We start from the raw sequence: 12,735 nt of genomic DNA on the forward strand, positions 1-12,735 counted from the left end.
GAATAGACTCGGTTGCGAACATCCAACAAGCGCCCTGGCAAGGCAGGAGTGTCGGAACTACTGCAATAAGGACAGGGGGAAGAGGGGGGTTGAGGAAAAGGTGGGTAAAGGAGAAGAAATGTCACACTCCTACGCCGCCAAGCGAGAGTTGCCAAGAAAGATGGACAAGCTCCCGCGTGATTGTCTTTGAAAAGACGTGGGGTGGGTGAGGTTGGTTTTGGCTGGCATTTTGACTCGATCACCTCAATGAACGCCTCGTATCAATTCCGTAGAAAAGCGGGTTTCGTAGGGCAGAGCTTCGAATGAGCCGGGAAAGGGTAGAGGAGAGGAGAAAAGGGGACGAGATGGGAGGGGAAGGGGGCAGGCAAGCGATCCCGAGCGAAAGGAGCTAGTCGAGTAGAAAAGGCGAGAGAAGAAAGCGTAGACTGCAATTGATTGAATGGTGGTACGACAACAGAGCGAGCGAGACGTGTGCAGGTCGAACGCGGAGGATAGCTGAAGAAATCAGAGAGGCGAGTCTTCTCGAACTTTTTCCGAGCGTTGAATCTAGCGGACAGCAGCCTGATCGTCAGCGATATGCCCCTTCATGTTCAAGGAGATTGCAAGACTCACAAGCTGTAACCACCTAGCTGCCTCGCCGCTAGATGAAGCGTCGGATTGGCGTTCGAGCTCGGCAGCTCGCTTGAACCGTTCTTTCGCTTTCGAGAAGAGGCCCGGCGAGGTGGTAGAGAGGATGCGCAGATACGGCAACAGGTCATCGTCTGCGAGGCAAAAGTTTGAGCTCAGTATTAACCTTGGAGGGCAAGTCGAAGGAAGGGGGTCTCACCATGTGAAGCCTGCTCTACGACTTTGATGCGTTTGCCATTCGCTCGTCCACCCTGCGGTTGCCGGGATCGCGCGGCATCCATGTCATCGTCATCGTCAGAGGAAGACGAGGTCGAGGGCGAATGTGAAGGTCGGCGCAGAGCAGAGTCGGGCTGAGCGAGCAAGAGCGAGAGTTGGGCCGAGAGCGTGTTGAGCGAAATCGAGTCGTGATACGGCTGATTGTCGAGGTATCTGTCAAGAAGCGAGCGTGCAACCCAAGCAGGAAGTCGAGAGTGAGGATTGGAAAAACAGAGTGAAGAGAAGAAGAGAGGGAGAGAAAAAAACAGAGACGAACGATTCGAGTTCATCGAGGGCGAACCTGATCCGACCCGTCGCGACTAGCGCGAGGATGTACTCATGAAACTTGTCAACCTTGTCAATCTTGCCCTCTTGTACAAACTTGAGCCAGTCGGCGCGCTCGTCGTTGCGTTCGGACTCGACTTCGTGGTCGTCGTCGTCGTCGCTTGACCGAATTCGCGCCAACACGGCCGTCCCCGTCCTCCACATGACATTGAGATGCACCTCTTTACACCCGGCCAAGGCTCGCCATGCTCGGACTATCCGTCTCGAAGTTTCGCGCGAGGGAGGAAGGGACAGCAGATGCACCAAGATCGAGTACAATCGCGTGATGTGCGCGTTGCGGTTGCTCGTCAACGGGTTTACCGAATGAGTCCAGTGTCCAGGCACGGGAGGACCCGTCGGAAGCACCTCGCGAGGGTTGTGCAGCGGATGTTGCGAGTACATGAACGGCTGGAGGACAAGAAACCGCGCGTTAATTGGTCGCGAGGTCTTGCCTTGCCGGTCAAGCTCAAGTCACTGGGAATCGAGGGATCCACCATTCGATGGCAGCTTGACGAACAAGACCTGAAATTGGGGGAGACGCTCTGACCCTGCCAAATCGCTCGGCCGTTGAAAATAGAGATTTTCCGGAAATCTCGCGAGAACGAGACTTTCACCTCCGCGTTGCGGCGCGCGGAACCTCTGAACTCCATCTTTCGCCTGATTCGAGCGCACAGAGGAGACGTCAACTCTTCAAAGACTGTCTGCTCTTGGCTCGCGCACCCCGCTCTGACCCTGTATAGGGCATCAACCACATCGGGAACCATGGTCCGCGTTGACTACCTTGCCGCGATCAGTAAGTCGGACAAAAAGACACTCTCTCGACCACGTCAGCTCACAAGAAACCGAGCACAGAGAAGGGACCTCCAAAGCCGTCAAAGCCGCCGCCGAGGATCGATTGGGTTGGTCCACGTGCCGAAGCGGCTCTCGCCTTCATCGAAGAGAACGAGGTCGTGCTAATCAGCACGACCCTCCTCGGAAATCCTCAACCCAAAGAGGACGGTAAATTCCCGACCCAGGTCCGATGTTGCGAAAAAGCAAGCAAAAGAAAATCGTCCTCTCGCGTCCCTCTCCCCCGAACAAGTTCTGCCGGTTCGAACATGTGCTGACCGCTGGTCAGAAAGACAGATCGCGAGGGCAGTCTTTGAAACCGACGACGAACATGCTGCTCTTTGAGCCGATCCAGACAAACGCAAAGTCTTTCTCGACTCGACGATAGCGTGATGGAAACGGCGAGTTTCCTTTCCTTCTTTTCTTTTCCCGTTTGAAAACCAATGCGGTTTTTTCGTTGATTGACGCATGTTTTGTTCCCGGACTACAGAACGTTGATAACCCTCAAGTACACTCATTATGACCTGGGAGAGGAGGTAACTCGCGTGCTTATCAAACACGCGACTCCCGAGGATTTGAATCTCCTCAAAAATGAGCGGACAAAGCGACTCTCTCGTAGGTTATTTCCTCCCCGCCCTTCCCCTCCGCCCCCTTCCCCCCTTCCCGTGTTCTTCGCATGCGACGAGAAGAAAGCTGACTGACGATGTTCGTCTTCGACAGAAGAGTTGATCGATGGGGACCCGCATTACTGGCAGATGCTCCGGCTGCATAGAACGCACGGACCGGCGAACACAAACTCGTTCACATCCCCAGACGTTGATGTGGACCGAACGCGGTCTCGGCAAGAGCGAACAATGTCGCCAATCTCTCCGGAACGCGATGACCAACCTCATCTCGACTTCTCATCCGAGGATCAGGAGAGCGTCGGACGCGGTCCTAACAAAGCCGCGAAGAGACCTAGCACGAGCAATTTGTTCAGTAAGAAAAGGACCAAGAAGACGAAAATCCCTCTGTAAGCCCTTCCTTCTAATCCCCCCCGATCGGAAAAGCTTGTTTGACGCGCTTGTTTGATGTAGAGGGGCAACGAGTCCGGTGAGCAGCGCATCGAGTTCGATGGAGGAGGTCGAGTCGAGTGATGTTTCCTCGTCGTCGCTGTCAAGTTCTCCGGCTCCTTCGACCGCGTAAGTTGCCGTCTCCCGCTCGAACTTTACATCTTACTTTTCTCGAGGACTGATATCATGTCGAGGACCAGGGGCAGGGTTAGGAATTCACAGAGGCAAAACCTGATCGATCTCGATGCGATTGACATGGAACGACATCACGAAAACGAGAAATTGCGACTCGAGAATGCCCGGATCGCACTCGAAGAACGTACGAAACGAGCACGGGCGAAAGAAGAACGCAAGATCCGGGTTGCCGAACTCGCCCACGAAGTCGCAGCAGGAAAACAAAAGATTCGCGTGGCGCAACTCGTCAACGAGAAGGCCGCAAGGGAAGAAAGAAAAGAGGTGTACCCACTGTACCTCGAAGCGGTAAAGGTCGGGGTCGCGGAAGCTTTAAAAAAGTTTCAATACTGGTACAGAGACTAAAAAGGGGACGAGGAGGTGAAAAGCAAGTGAAAGCAAGGTTCAAACTTGGGCGAGGTAGTCATTGTCTCCCTTTTTTTCTGACTAGAGCTGCGAATCACTCCTTCTTTCTGGACTTCGCTTATTGCTTTGGCAGAAGCGACAATTCAAGAAGAGTGTGTGCGTTGGGGGCTTTGTCTATTTCCGCGTCTTCAAGGGTCCGAGGTCGAAAAGTTTGAACGAGAACAAACTTCGGGCCCAAAGTGCTCCTTCGTCTACACCCACCAATGATTCACAATGCACACCACTCGAGATGTTTTTTGTTCGTTTTTTCCAAAAATCCAAAATGTATCAACCTATTCGGTTGCCTCTCTGCTCTCGCCTCCCTCCCTGCTGATGATTTCGATCCTGCATTTCGATAAAATAGGTGGAGATACTTGCTATGAGACAAGACAGACAAGAGGACAGGGTAAAAACAACTTGAACAACGCACAAAATAATGTATGGTATTTTCTAGTTACTGCTTGGATTGGACAGACGGTCGAGGTGGCGGGACAAACATCAATCAACGAGACGGAGCGCAGAAACAACATCAGAAGACTGTACAACAGGGAGAACAGCAGGGATAAGAACGGCCAGATTGAAACCGCGAGTCGAGGAGCGGAAGCTGCTGGTCGAATGAGAAAAGTCGACAGTTCAAGGCACATAGGACCGCAAGGTCGAAGAGGTTCAAATTTGCGATTCAAGCCTTGCATGTGATGAGCGCATGCGGGCGAACTTTGTTGAGAGTTGGGTCCTCCTCGTCATCATCATAAGTGATCAATTCCCATTCGTCCTCTTCCCTCATTTGCTCTCCAGCTTCGTCATCGAGCTCATCCTCGGTCAATCCACGCTGTCGAAGAGTCGAAGCCGAGAGGAGCTCGATTGGTTGAGCATCGGGCGATTCGTTCGATAACAACACGAGATTTCCTTGAATTCCTCTTTGCACAATCTGGAACTCGGTTTGCGAATCCGAGCCTGAGAGGTGATCGCACGAGTGCGTCAGCCCGCTGGAGCGACCAGTTAGAAGAAGAGAGAGCGAGAGTATCGACTCACGACGCGAACCAGGTCTTTGCGCGTCGGCCGCGACGACACCGGTTGCGACGATAGGTCGATTCGAACGCGTTTCTTCGTGTCCTTGAACCACTTTCACGTTTGTAGCGCGTGTAGATGCGTTTGTACAGTCGATTGAATTCCCTGATCCGGCAGGACTATGCATCGGCCGAGCATCGTCAGGATCACCCATTACGGTCACCGGATCTCGTGCTGGAGCCTCTGATGCCTCTTGCACGGTTGTCCGAAATTCGCGAGCATTCGGGTTCAGAGCGGAAGGAGGAGGAACGATGCAAGTTTGAGGACGTGGGTACGTCAGGTGGGGAGGAGATGCGACCGAAGTTGGAATCCGTTGTTGTTGCAGGTGACTCAAGTGTTGCAATTGGCGGGAAGTGAGGTGGTTGATACGGGTACGACGGGCGTAGGGCATGACACGTGAGCTGTGAAGCAAGGAGGGAAGAGAGAGGGAGAGAGAGAGATACAGCCGGAGGAGGGGGTCACAACATTCGGATCGGCTCGGCTCGAGGGGCCCGAGAGGTGGGGTGACGTGGCAACTGGTGCCACGTTCCGTTCGCGCCAACCAGAAGTCATGATGCACGTTCAAGGGGTTGCAGATTACAGTTCAATGTGAGTGGCATGAGCAGGAACAATTATGTCTTCCTCCATGTCCAGAGGTACTTGCGCAGTCTCAGCCTCGAGCGGAACTTGCTCCTCCTTCTCCTCCTCGGGTTCCAGCGAGAGCTCCTCAAACAGCACAGGCTCTTCTACTTCCCCCTCTTCTACCGTGTCGAGCTCGTCGACATCAGCTGGTGGAAACGATACATCCGAGTTTGTCAAGTCGTCATCGTCCAATACTTGGTGCTGATCGGTTCGAATCGGTTCACTCGCCAAAGGAGAAGGTGTGGATTCAGGTGGAGGAGTAGGTGTAGGTGTGGGTGTGGGTGTAGGTATAGGTTCAGCGATTGGGACTTCGTCAAGAGGCGAGGGGACGGGTTCCTCTCGAGGCAACGGAATCTCCTCTGGCAGCTCCTCGTCCTCGAGCCCCAGTGATTCCACCTCGTCGGGTTCGGCTACGGCAGAACCACGCTGTACATCCATAATCGGGGAATCCAGTACAGGTTCATGTGCAGGAGCGGGTACTGGTGCAGCTGCATCGACCACTGGATTCGGCTGTTCGTGGATCTCGTCCTCAACGATCGGCTCGAGTTCCGGCTCGGAAGGTTCGTGATGAGTCTGAGCGGGCATCGTGTCGATCGGCAATGTCACCACTGGTTCTTCCTCCTCTTGTGCTACGTCTGCTTCCTTGCGTTCTTCAATGAAGACAGTCGAAGGTTCCGTGATTGAATCATCGAGGTTCGAATCAAGGTCGAGTTCGGGTGGCGGTTCGAGCAGATCGTCTTGAACTTCATCCTCAACAGATCCGCCAGGGGCGGGAGTCTCGGAGACCTCGGGAACGACGGGATCTTCGATAGGTTGATCGAGGATTGAAGGCGCGGTCGCGGGCGTCGGGTCGGACGATTCTTGCGGCTCATTCGTGGGTTCCGGCACTGCTTCTGCTTCTGGCGTCGAAGACTGTTCCTCAACCTCGTGCGGGATTTCCTCATCCTCCTCATCATCATCGACATCGACGGTAGTGGGAGACTCCTCTACCTTCTCCACCTCGTCTTCTTCCGCTTCTTGAGACTCAACGATCGGTACATCCTCTAAAAAGTCTTCTTGATCGATCGAGATGGGTTCCTCGATCACCGTGCTGTTCGCGACGATGTGCCTCGGGTCTCCCATTTGTCGTTCCATCATCTCTTGTAACAAACGTTCTTCCCTTTCTTCGTCCTCTCGCTCTTCACTGTCCGGTGCACCCACTTGAGAGGACGTGTCTGGCAATTGGGCAGCAAGTTCCTCGACTGGAACGAGAGGGACGGCTCCAGTCTCTTCGACATCGAGTTGTGGAACGGATTCGGGGTCGAGAGTCTCCGGATCGAGAGGTGTCGTCACATGCTGTGATTCTTGCGATTCAGGGACCGTCGAGAGATCCACGAGCTCGTCGAGGTCGACTTCGAGTTCAGGTTCAGGAGACGTGTTTGAAGGGGGAGGCAGTGTTTCGGCGGATGGAGGAGTAGGAGTATCGAGCGATTCTTCCGTAGCAGTCTCTGTAGGTTGTACAAGATCGCCTTCGTCTTGCTCAACAGGCTCCTCGGCGTCGACAGATGGAGAAAATGCGTGTTCTTCGTCGTCCTGTTCCTGCTCGACATCTTCTGGCACGACAGCCCTCTCCGCCTCATGGACGGGTTCCTGTTCATCGACACTGTCGTCGGAAGGCGAATCGGCAAAAATGTCGTGCTCGAGTTGTTCCAGGGTATGGGCAGGAGTCGGAGCATGTTCTTGTCTAGGGTTGACAATGACCATATCGTCGTCTTCTTCGAAATCAGGAAGCGGAGATGGATCAATCGGCTCATCGAACGTAGATGCAGGCGCGGTTGAAGGAGCTGCGTCTGCTTCTGTCGCAACCGGTTCGGGCAAAGGCGCTTCTTCTGCTTCTGACGGCTCTTGTTCTTCATGTACAGGTGCATGAACAGCCGTAGGTTCCGGCATATAGATCTCTTCTAGATGCTGATCTTGCACAACAGTAGTCGGTTCAAGCGGTGCAGCGGCAGCAGTGGTTTCGGTATCCTCGTCGGTCGTTGTCGGTTCCTCCGCAATTGGGGGTTCTGACAGTTCAGATGTGACAGCTGGAGGAGGTTTGTCACTGAAGCGTTCTTCCTCCTCTGCATGATCAGGTTGTTCCCGAACCGGTACCGTCGTTGGGATCGTGTTCTCTTCACCGAGGTTATTCACGAATTTATCCTCCTGCGTTTCTGGTTCGACCGACCTCGGTTCGATCGCTCCTGCACCGTTGACTCTCTTGAGAGCACCAGCAACGACGGCTGAAGCAGTGGCAAACGCCCTGCCGACTGCCCCAAGTTCGTTCGTGCCTGACCCTGATCGAGAACCGACGAAGCCGGTGAGAGTCGTTGCGACTTGTAATCCTCTGTCGACGACTCGTTTCTTGAAGATGTAACTGCACACGGCGACGAAGAACGCGAACGCGACAAACAGGACGAATCTGTCGAGTACGTCGGCGCGTTCGAGCGAAGTGATGAGGGTTTTCGAATTCGACAACAACGTTGACAGGGTAGAGTATTGGTTCGAGGCAGAAGCCATCGTCGAGGTTTGTTGTTCTGCCCAGAACGACAAGGAAAAGGGAGAAAGCAGACATGTTCAAGGTCAAATGGCATAAAAACAGGTTGTAGGTAAGCGAAAGGCGAGTTACCAAGTTGCTCGTTCGATACGATCGAGCGATCGACTTCGCTCTGCAACAATTGCAGAGTGCGCCTCAAGCCTTCCGTGACATCGGAAGTGGCCGACATTAATGCATCGTCCCCTTGACCGTTCGCGTTTCTGACCAGTCAAAGCTGTCAGTCAGCTTCCCTCCTCACGAACGTGTGAGTGTATCGAGACTCACGAGGCGGGGGACGGCGACTGCCTGCCCGAGCTCGCGTTCGGAGGAGCCGAGAGGAGTTCATCGCGGTTGAAAAGGTGTTGCTGGTTGTCGACCGTGCGCTTCGCATGCACGACTGCACTGCGATACTGTTTCGTACATCTGCTTGTCGTCCCAAGATCAGTTGGTGCGGAATGAGAGACACGGGGTAATCAGGGGACTGAACTGGTCGAGCCAGAGTTGAAGCTGTTCGAGGTGGTAGAACGCGCGTTGGCGGTCCTTGGCGCGGTCGAGGTCTTCAATGTCGAGTTTGAGCTCGTCGAGGTCTCGACGAACGCGGGAGAGTTCCTGGCGGACTGAACCGACGAGGTGGTCGTAGGTTGCGCGAGGGCCTTGACAGTCGGCAAGCTGTGGGATTTGGTACGATTCCAAGTCGCCAAGGATACGTTCGATCGAGTCGACTTGTGGTACGAGCGACGAAGGTAGACTGGGCGCTGAATCAGCTGCGGTCGAGATGGCGGAACTCGACACGGCAGCAGTCGTCACGACGGGCGAACCGGTCCGACCCTTCACGCTCGCCGCATTCGGCGTGTGTGCAGGCGGAGGCCTGGATGTTGCTCAACCGGCATCAGCTCATGGTCCTTGCATCCTGACGAGAGCGAGAGATTGACTCACATGGCTTGCCGCGGGGAGGGTCCGAATCCAAAGATTCACAAGATCATCTTTAGATTTCTACTCGAATCATCCTCCTCCATCCGCAACTTCGATCGCCACTCTCACGAGCATGTTGGCCGCAACCCGAACTCTCCTGCGCACTGCTGCCACCTCGTCGACTCGCGCCCGCATCGCACCTGTCGCGCGCTACTCGACGGGAACAACCGCTTCGGAAGCAACCCAGGAACCCGCAGCCGCGACCGAAGCTCCCGCCGCGAAGGACTCGACCGCTTCTACCGCCGATCCGAAACTCGCCGAGCTGAACGCCAAAGTCGACCAACAGTCGAAAACGATCGCTGAACTCAAGGTATTTCCCATCTCTCGCTCCTTTTCCCTCGGACATCAAACCTGACTCGGCATTCCATTCGATATTAGGACGCTCGATTGAGGAGTTTGGCCGACTTTGAGAACCTGCAAAAGATCTCGACCCGCGAGAAGCAACAAGCGAAGGATTTCGCATTGACTTCGTTCGCGAAGGACCTCGTCTCGTCGATCGACATCCTGCACCTCGCGCTCAAGTCGATCACGGCCGAGAAACTCGCCGCATCGACCGACCTCAAAGGTCTGCACGAGGGTGTCAGTCTCACGAAACGCGAGATCGAGAAGGTTTTGGCTCGTCACGGCGTCAACGCGTTCGACCCGACCGGCGAGCAGTTCGACCCGAACCGTCACGAGGCGTTGTACCAAGCTCCAGTACCGGGCAAGGAACCTGGATCTGTGCTGGAATGCCAAGAAATTGGATGTACGCCACCCGCTTTTTTCTTTCTGTCTTTGTTCTCGAAAACACCGTATTGATCTTTTTTTTTTCTCCTTTCAACTGCCAGACACAATCAAGGATCGATTACTGCGACCGGCCAAGGTTGGAGTGGTCCTCGCGCAAGAGTAAACCGATCAAACCCCCTCTTTTTGCAGCGCGAGAGACGCAGGCGCTCTCGTGCGAGTATTAGCAACACCCCCCCGTCTTCCCAAAACTTGTACATTACCTACGACCATCTCTCCTCTCATTTTGCAACAATCGAAACTCGTTCAATGCCTTCTTGCGCCCTTGTGTGGTCTGTCGGATTGATGGCGAGACCAGAGTACGGGATTCATGGAACGCTCGAACGGCAGAGAGATTACGCTAGAGAGTCTACATGCTTGTTCAGTGCACAGGGAGCGTACGAGCTATTGCGGATTCATGTTGAATTGCTAGAGAATTACCCTTTCCAGCTTTGCAATAGAATTGTAAGGTGGACAAGTTGACAACCCCATTTGCGTATTTGCCGGATCGCCAGGATGCCGCGGTTCGAACTTTACGTCCTCCCTCACGCCTCAATCTGCATAAGAACTCGCTGCGAATCACTCATGTCGTCAGTTCTCGCTTCCTACAGTCCATTCCTATCCTGCGCCGTCCAAACCGATTCCCCAATGAATTCCCCCACTTCATCTTTCCGCATCGCTGATCCCCTTCTCTCACGCAAGACCTTGACAAGCTGATTCAAAATTCGTAGAACTCTTGTAGTGCTTCGAAACGTTTCACTAGGCTAGTGTGGCAGGATTTCAGGAATGCCAAAGGTCACGATTCGAACTCTTTCTCCCATGTACGCCGTGCTTCCTCTGTGTAACTTCTCGTACGAGCAAACATTGTTTGCGACTTGGCACGATGCATTGATACAGTAGTTGACTTGCCTCGACAGTTGGTCGTAAAGGATGCGAAACCTGGCAAAGTTCGAGCCGAGATGGTGGTCAAACCTCACCAAACGAATCGATTATCTGTGAGTGTAGAGCTCGATTAGATGCTCTATCTAAGGCATCTACGGAACCATCTAGCGGAATAAGCTGACAGAATATCTCCTCCTCGGGGGAATCGTATCGACAGTCGCTACATGGAGGTTTGATCGCGAGCTTGGTCGATACAATGGGTTCGCTCGCGTTGTCTACGAGAGGGTTGTGGTTGACTGGAGTCAGTACCGACATCAACATAACGTACGTTTCTCTCTCTCCCTCTCTCTCGGTTGTTCTGGTGTGCGCTCTTTCCCCTTTTTTTGTTGATCACGTTTGTCTCTCGATACAGGTATGTCAGGAGCGCAAAGTTGGGTGAAACACTTGGTATCCAATCCGAGCTGATCAATATGGGTCAGTCTTTCTGGGTTTTCGTTTCCTGCTCGCCCTGTTTCCGAACTCGCGAAATCTCACATCGCTGACGGCGAGGTTTTAATTCACACGACATTGTGATAACTTTGCATCTCGAATTTCAGGTCGAACTCTCGCGTTCACTCGGACAGAAATTACTTCACTCGAAAGTGGCAAATTGCTGGCATACGGCAAGTAGTGCCCTCTCCCTCTTCCAGCACTCGCCCTTTCGGGTCTGGAGAAATTGACATTGTTGATCTGCACATCAGGCTCTCATACGAAATATATCAAAGACGCGTTGAAGGGAGAACGCAATGTCGAATTGAGCGCCGACGGGGAACAACTCGTCAAAGGGGAATGGCCCGTAGTCAACAACGAGGAACAAGAGTAGATCACACCGCCCTGATCCCTAGGGAGAGTCATGGATTGACTTAAGCAGAATTTCATGTTGAAGCGATTGCGAAGCCTGTTCGGAAGACGCAAACGTAGGACTGAACGTGCCAACACGATGATGATTCACAGCAAACATAGCTTTTGATCCGTCGCAAAATGCAATAGGTGTTCCCCAAACCAATGTACACATCCGTATAACGTATAAGGCTTGGCTGAGCCCGATTCAGCCTAATCGATTCAGAACTTTCGAGTTACCCCTGTCTATCTGCGGCCAAGACATCTCTTGATCTTCTATCTCGTACCGCTGCCTCTCTCACGGGCCATCTGTCTCCAGTTGAGCTTGCAGCTCAGTCAATACATCGGCTGTATCATTCGGCCGACTCTGAACGATCAATCGCTCTTGACGGCCTCGCATCCCTCACTCAACGGATCCTTCGTTATCGTCCGCGCACCGTCAAAGTCGGTCTACGTGACGCTCGGGCATGTGTGGCATCTTCTTTACGATCGAGCGGCTGGTCAAGAATCAGGCGCAAGCCGAGGGACGATCCGGAGAAGAAGATCGTGCGACTGATCTCGAAGCTTCCCGCTCGAACCCAGAGCGAGATATTCTATTACAAGCGATTCAAAGTCGAGGTACGTTTCTCCTCGTATATTGCTGTCTTCAAGTGCCAAAAGGACTGAAAACAACGCTTTCGTGACCGATGAATTCAGGTCCAGATGCTTCCAATTCTCTCGCGCTCGAGACAAACACTCTCAAGCTCGAGTTTCACGCGACTGTCCTGCATCTGAGAGGAGCTCGAGTCACGCGACAACCTTTCGTCTCACAAGATCAGACCAAAGTCTTGCTCTGGAACGGTGAAATATTTGACTCCTTGCCCGTGAATCTTTCCGCTCCCCGTTCTCATGGCTTTTTCTACACATAGCTGACACCGGTAATGAGGTAGGTCGATCTGGAAGACAATGATGGACAGAAACTCTTCGACCTCATCGAAACTGTCGGATTCTTCGAAGCGCTCAAACAGGTTGACGGGCCTCACGCTCTCGTATACTACGACAAGAGCCTCGATCGAGTGTACTTTACGAGAGATTGTCTCGGCAGAAGATCGCTCGTGTACAACTCGAATCGACAAGATGGCAAGTTTTCGCTGTGTTCGGTCACACTGCCAGGAGCAACCTCCGAGGATTGGCGAGAAGTTGAATGTCGAGGAGTATGGGAGTTGGACCTGGACAAGTTTAGACAATCGAATGATGAGTTCTTGACTTGTCACGAGAGGTACTATCGCACGGAAGCTCCGTCATCAGACTCTTTCGTCAGTTTTGCCTTCCTCCTTCTCCAAACCCCCCCTCCCC

At 53.4% G+C, this 12,735-nt stretch overlaps 6 protein-coding genes across 6 annotated transcripts; 3 read left to right on the forward strand and 3 right to left on the reverse strand.

Moving 5' to 3' along the window:
• Positions 1–504: 504 nt before the first annotated feature.
• On the reverse strand, positions 505–1,608 carry JCM15063_006354 (uncharacterized protein; the record flags this gene model as incomplete). The annotated part of the gene is made up of 4 exons (XM_076680371.1): positions 505–546; positions 613–761; positions 827–1,056; positions 1,160–1,608. The coding sequence occupies 4 exons, from the start codon at positions 1,606–1,608 to the stop codon at positions 505–507; spliced, it is 870 nt and encodes a 289-aa protein (XP_076532550.1).
• A 360-nt stretch (positions 1,609–1,968) lies between these two features.
• On the forward strand, positions 1,969–3,623 carry JCM15063_006355 (uncharacterized protein; the record flags this gene model as incomplete). Its single annotated transcript, XM_076680372.1, has 5 exons — positions 1,969–1,999; positions 2,059–2,205; positions 2,755–3,046; positions 3,111–3,215; positions 3,287–3,623. The coding sequence occupies 5 exons, from the start codon at positions 1,969–1,971 to the stop codon at positions 3,621–3,623; spliced, it is 912 nt and encodes a 303-aa protein (XP_076532551.1).
• Positions 3,624–4,341: 718 nt separating this feature from the next.
• On the reverse strand, positions 4,342–5,121 carry JCM15063_006356 (uncharacterized protein; the record flags this gene model as incomplete). The annotated part of the gene is made up of 2 exons (XM_076680373.1): positions 4,342–4,616; positions 4,695–5,121. 2 exons carry the CDS (start codon positions 5,119–5,121, stop codon positions 4,342–4,344), a joined length of 702 nt encoding a protein of 233 aa, XP_076532552.1.
• A 185-nt stretch (positions 5,122–5,306) lies between these two features.
• On the reverse strand, positions 5,307–8,888 carry JCM15063_006357 (uncharacterized protein; the record flags this gene model as incomplete). Its single annotated transcript, XM_076680374.1, has 5 exons — positions 5,307–7,906; positions 7,999–8,126; positions 8,191–8,328; positions 8,393–8,773; positions 8,881–8,888. The coding sequence occupies 5 exons, from the start codon at positions 8,886–8,888 to the stop codon at positions 5,307–5,309; spliced, it is 3,255 nt and encodes a 1,084-aa protein (XP_076532553.1).
• Positions 8,889–8,950: 62 nt separating this feature from the next.
• MGE1 (mitochondrial nucleotide exchange factor MGE1) lies at positions 8,951–9,766 on the forward strand (the record flags this gene model as incomplete). Its single annotated transcript, XM_076680375.1, has 3 exons — positions 8,951–9,187; positions 9,256–9,622; positions 9,705–9,766. The coding sequence occupies 3 exons, from the start codon at positions 8,951–8,953 to the stop codon at positions 9,764–9,766; spliced, it is 666 nt and encodes a 221-aa protein (XP_076532554.1).
• A 458-nt stretch (positions 9,767–10,224) lies between these two features.
• JCM15063_006359 (PaaI family thioesterase) lies at positions 10,225–11,383 on the forward strand (the record flags this gene model as incomplete). Its single annotated transcript, XM_076680376.1, has 7 exons — positions 10,225–10,229; positions 10,382–10,460; positions 10,557–10,634; positions 10,739–10,845; positions 10,934–10,995; positions 11,118–11,183; positions 11,262–11,383. 7 exons carry the CDS (start codon positions 10,225–10,227, stop codon positions 11,381–11,383), a joined length of 519 nt encoding a protein of 172 aa, XP_076532555.1.
• Positions 11,384–12,735: the final 1,352 nt, after the last annotated feature.

This window comes from Sporobolomyces koalae (genome assembly GCF_050403365.1).
Source record: "Sporobolomyces koalae JCM15063 DNA, S_koalae_JCM15063T_v1_ctg36, whole genome shotgun sequence".
Taxonomy (NCBI): Eukaryota; Fungi; Basidiomycota; class Microbotryomycetes; order Sporidiobolales; family Sporidiobolaceae; genus Sporobolomyces; species Sporobolomyces koalae.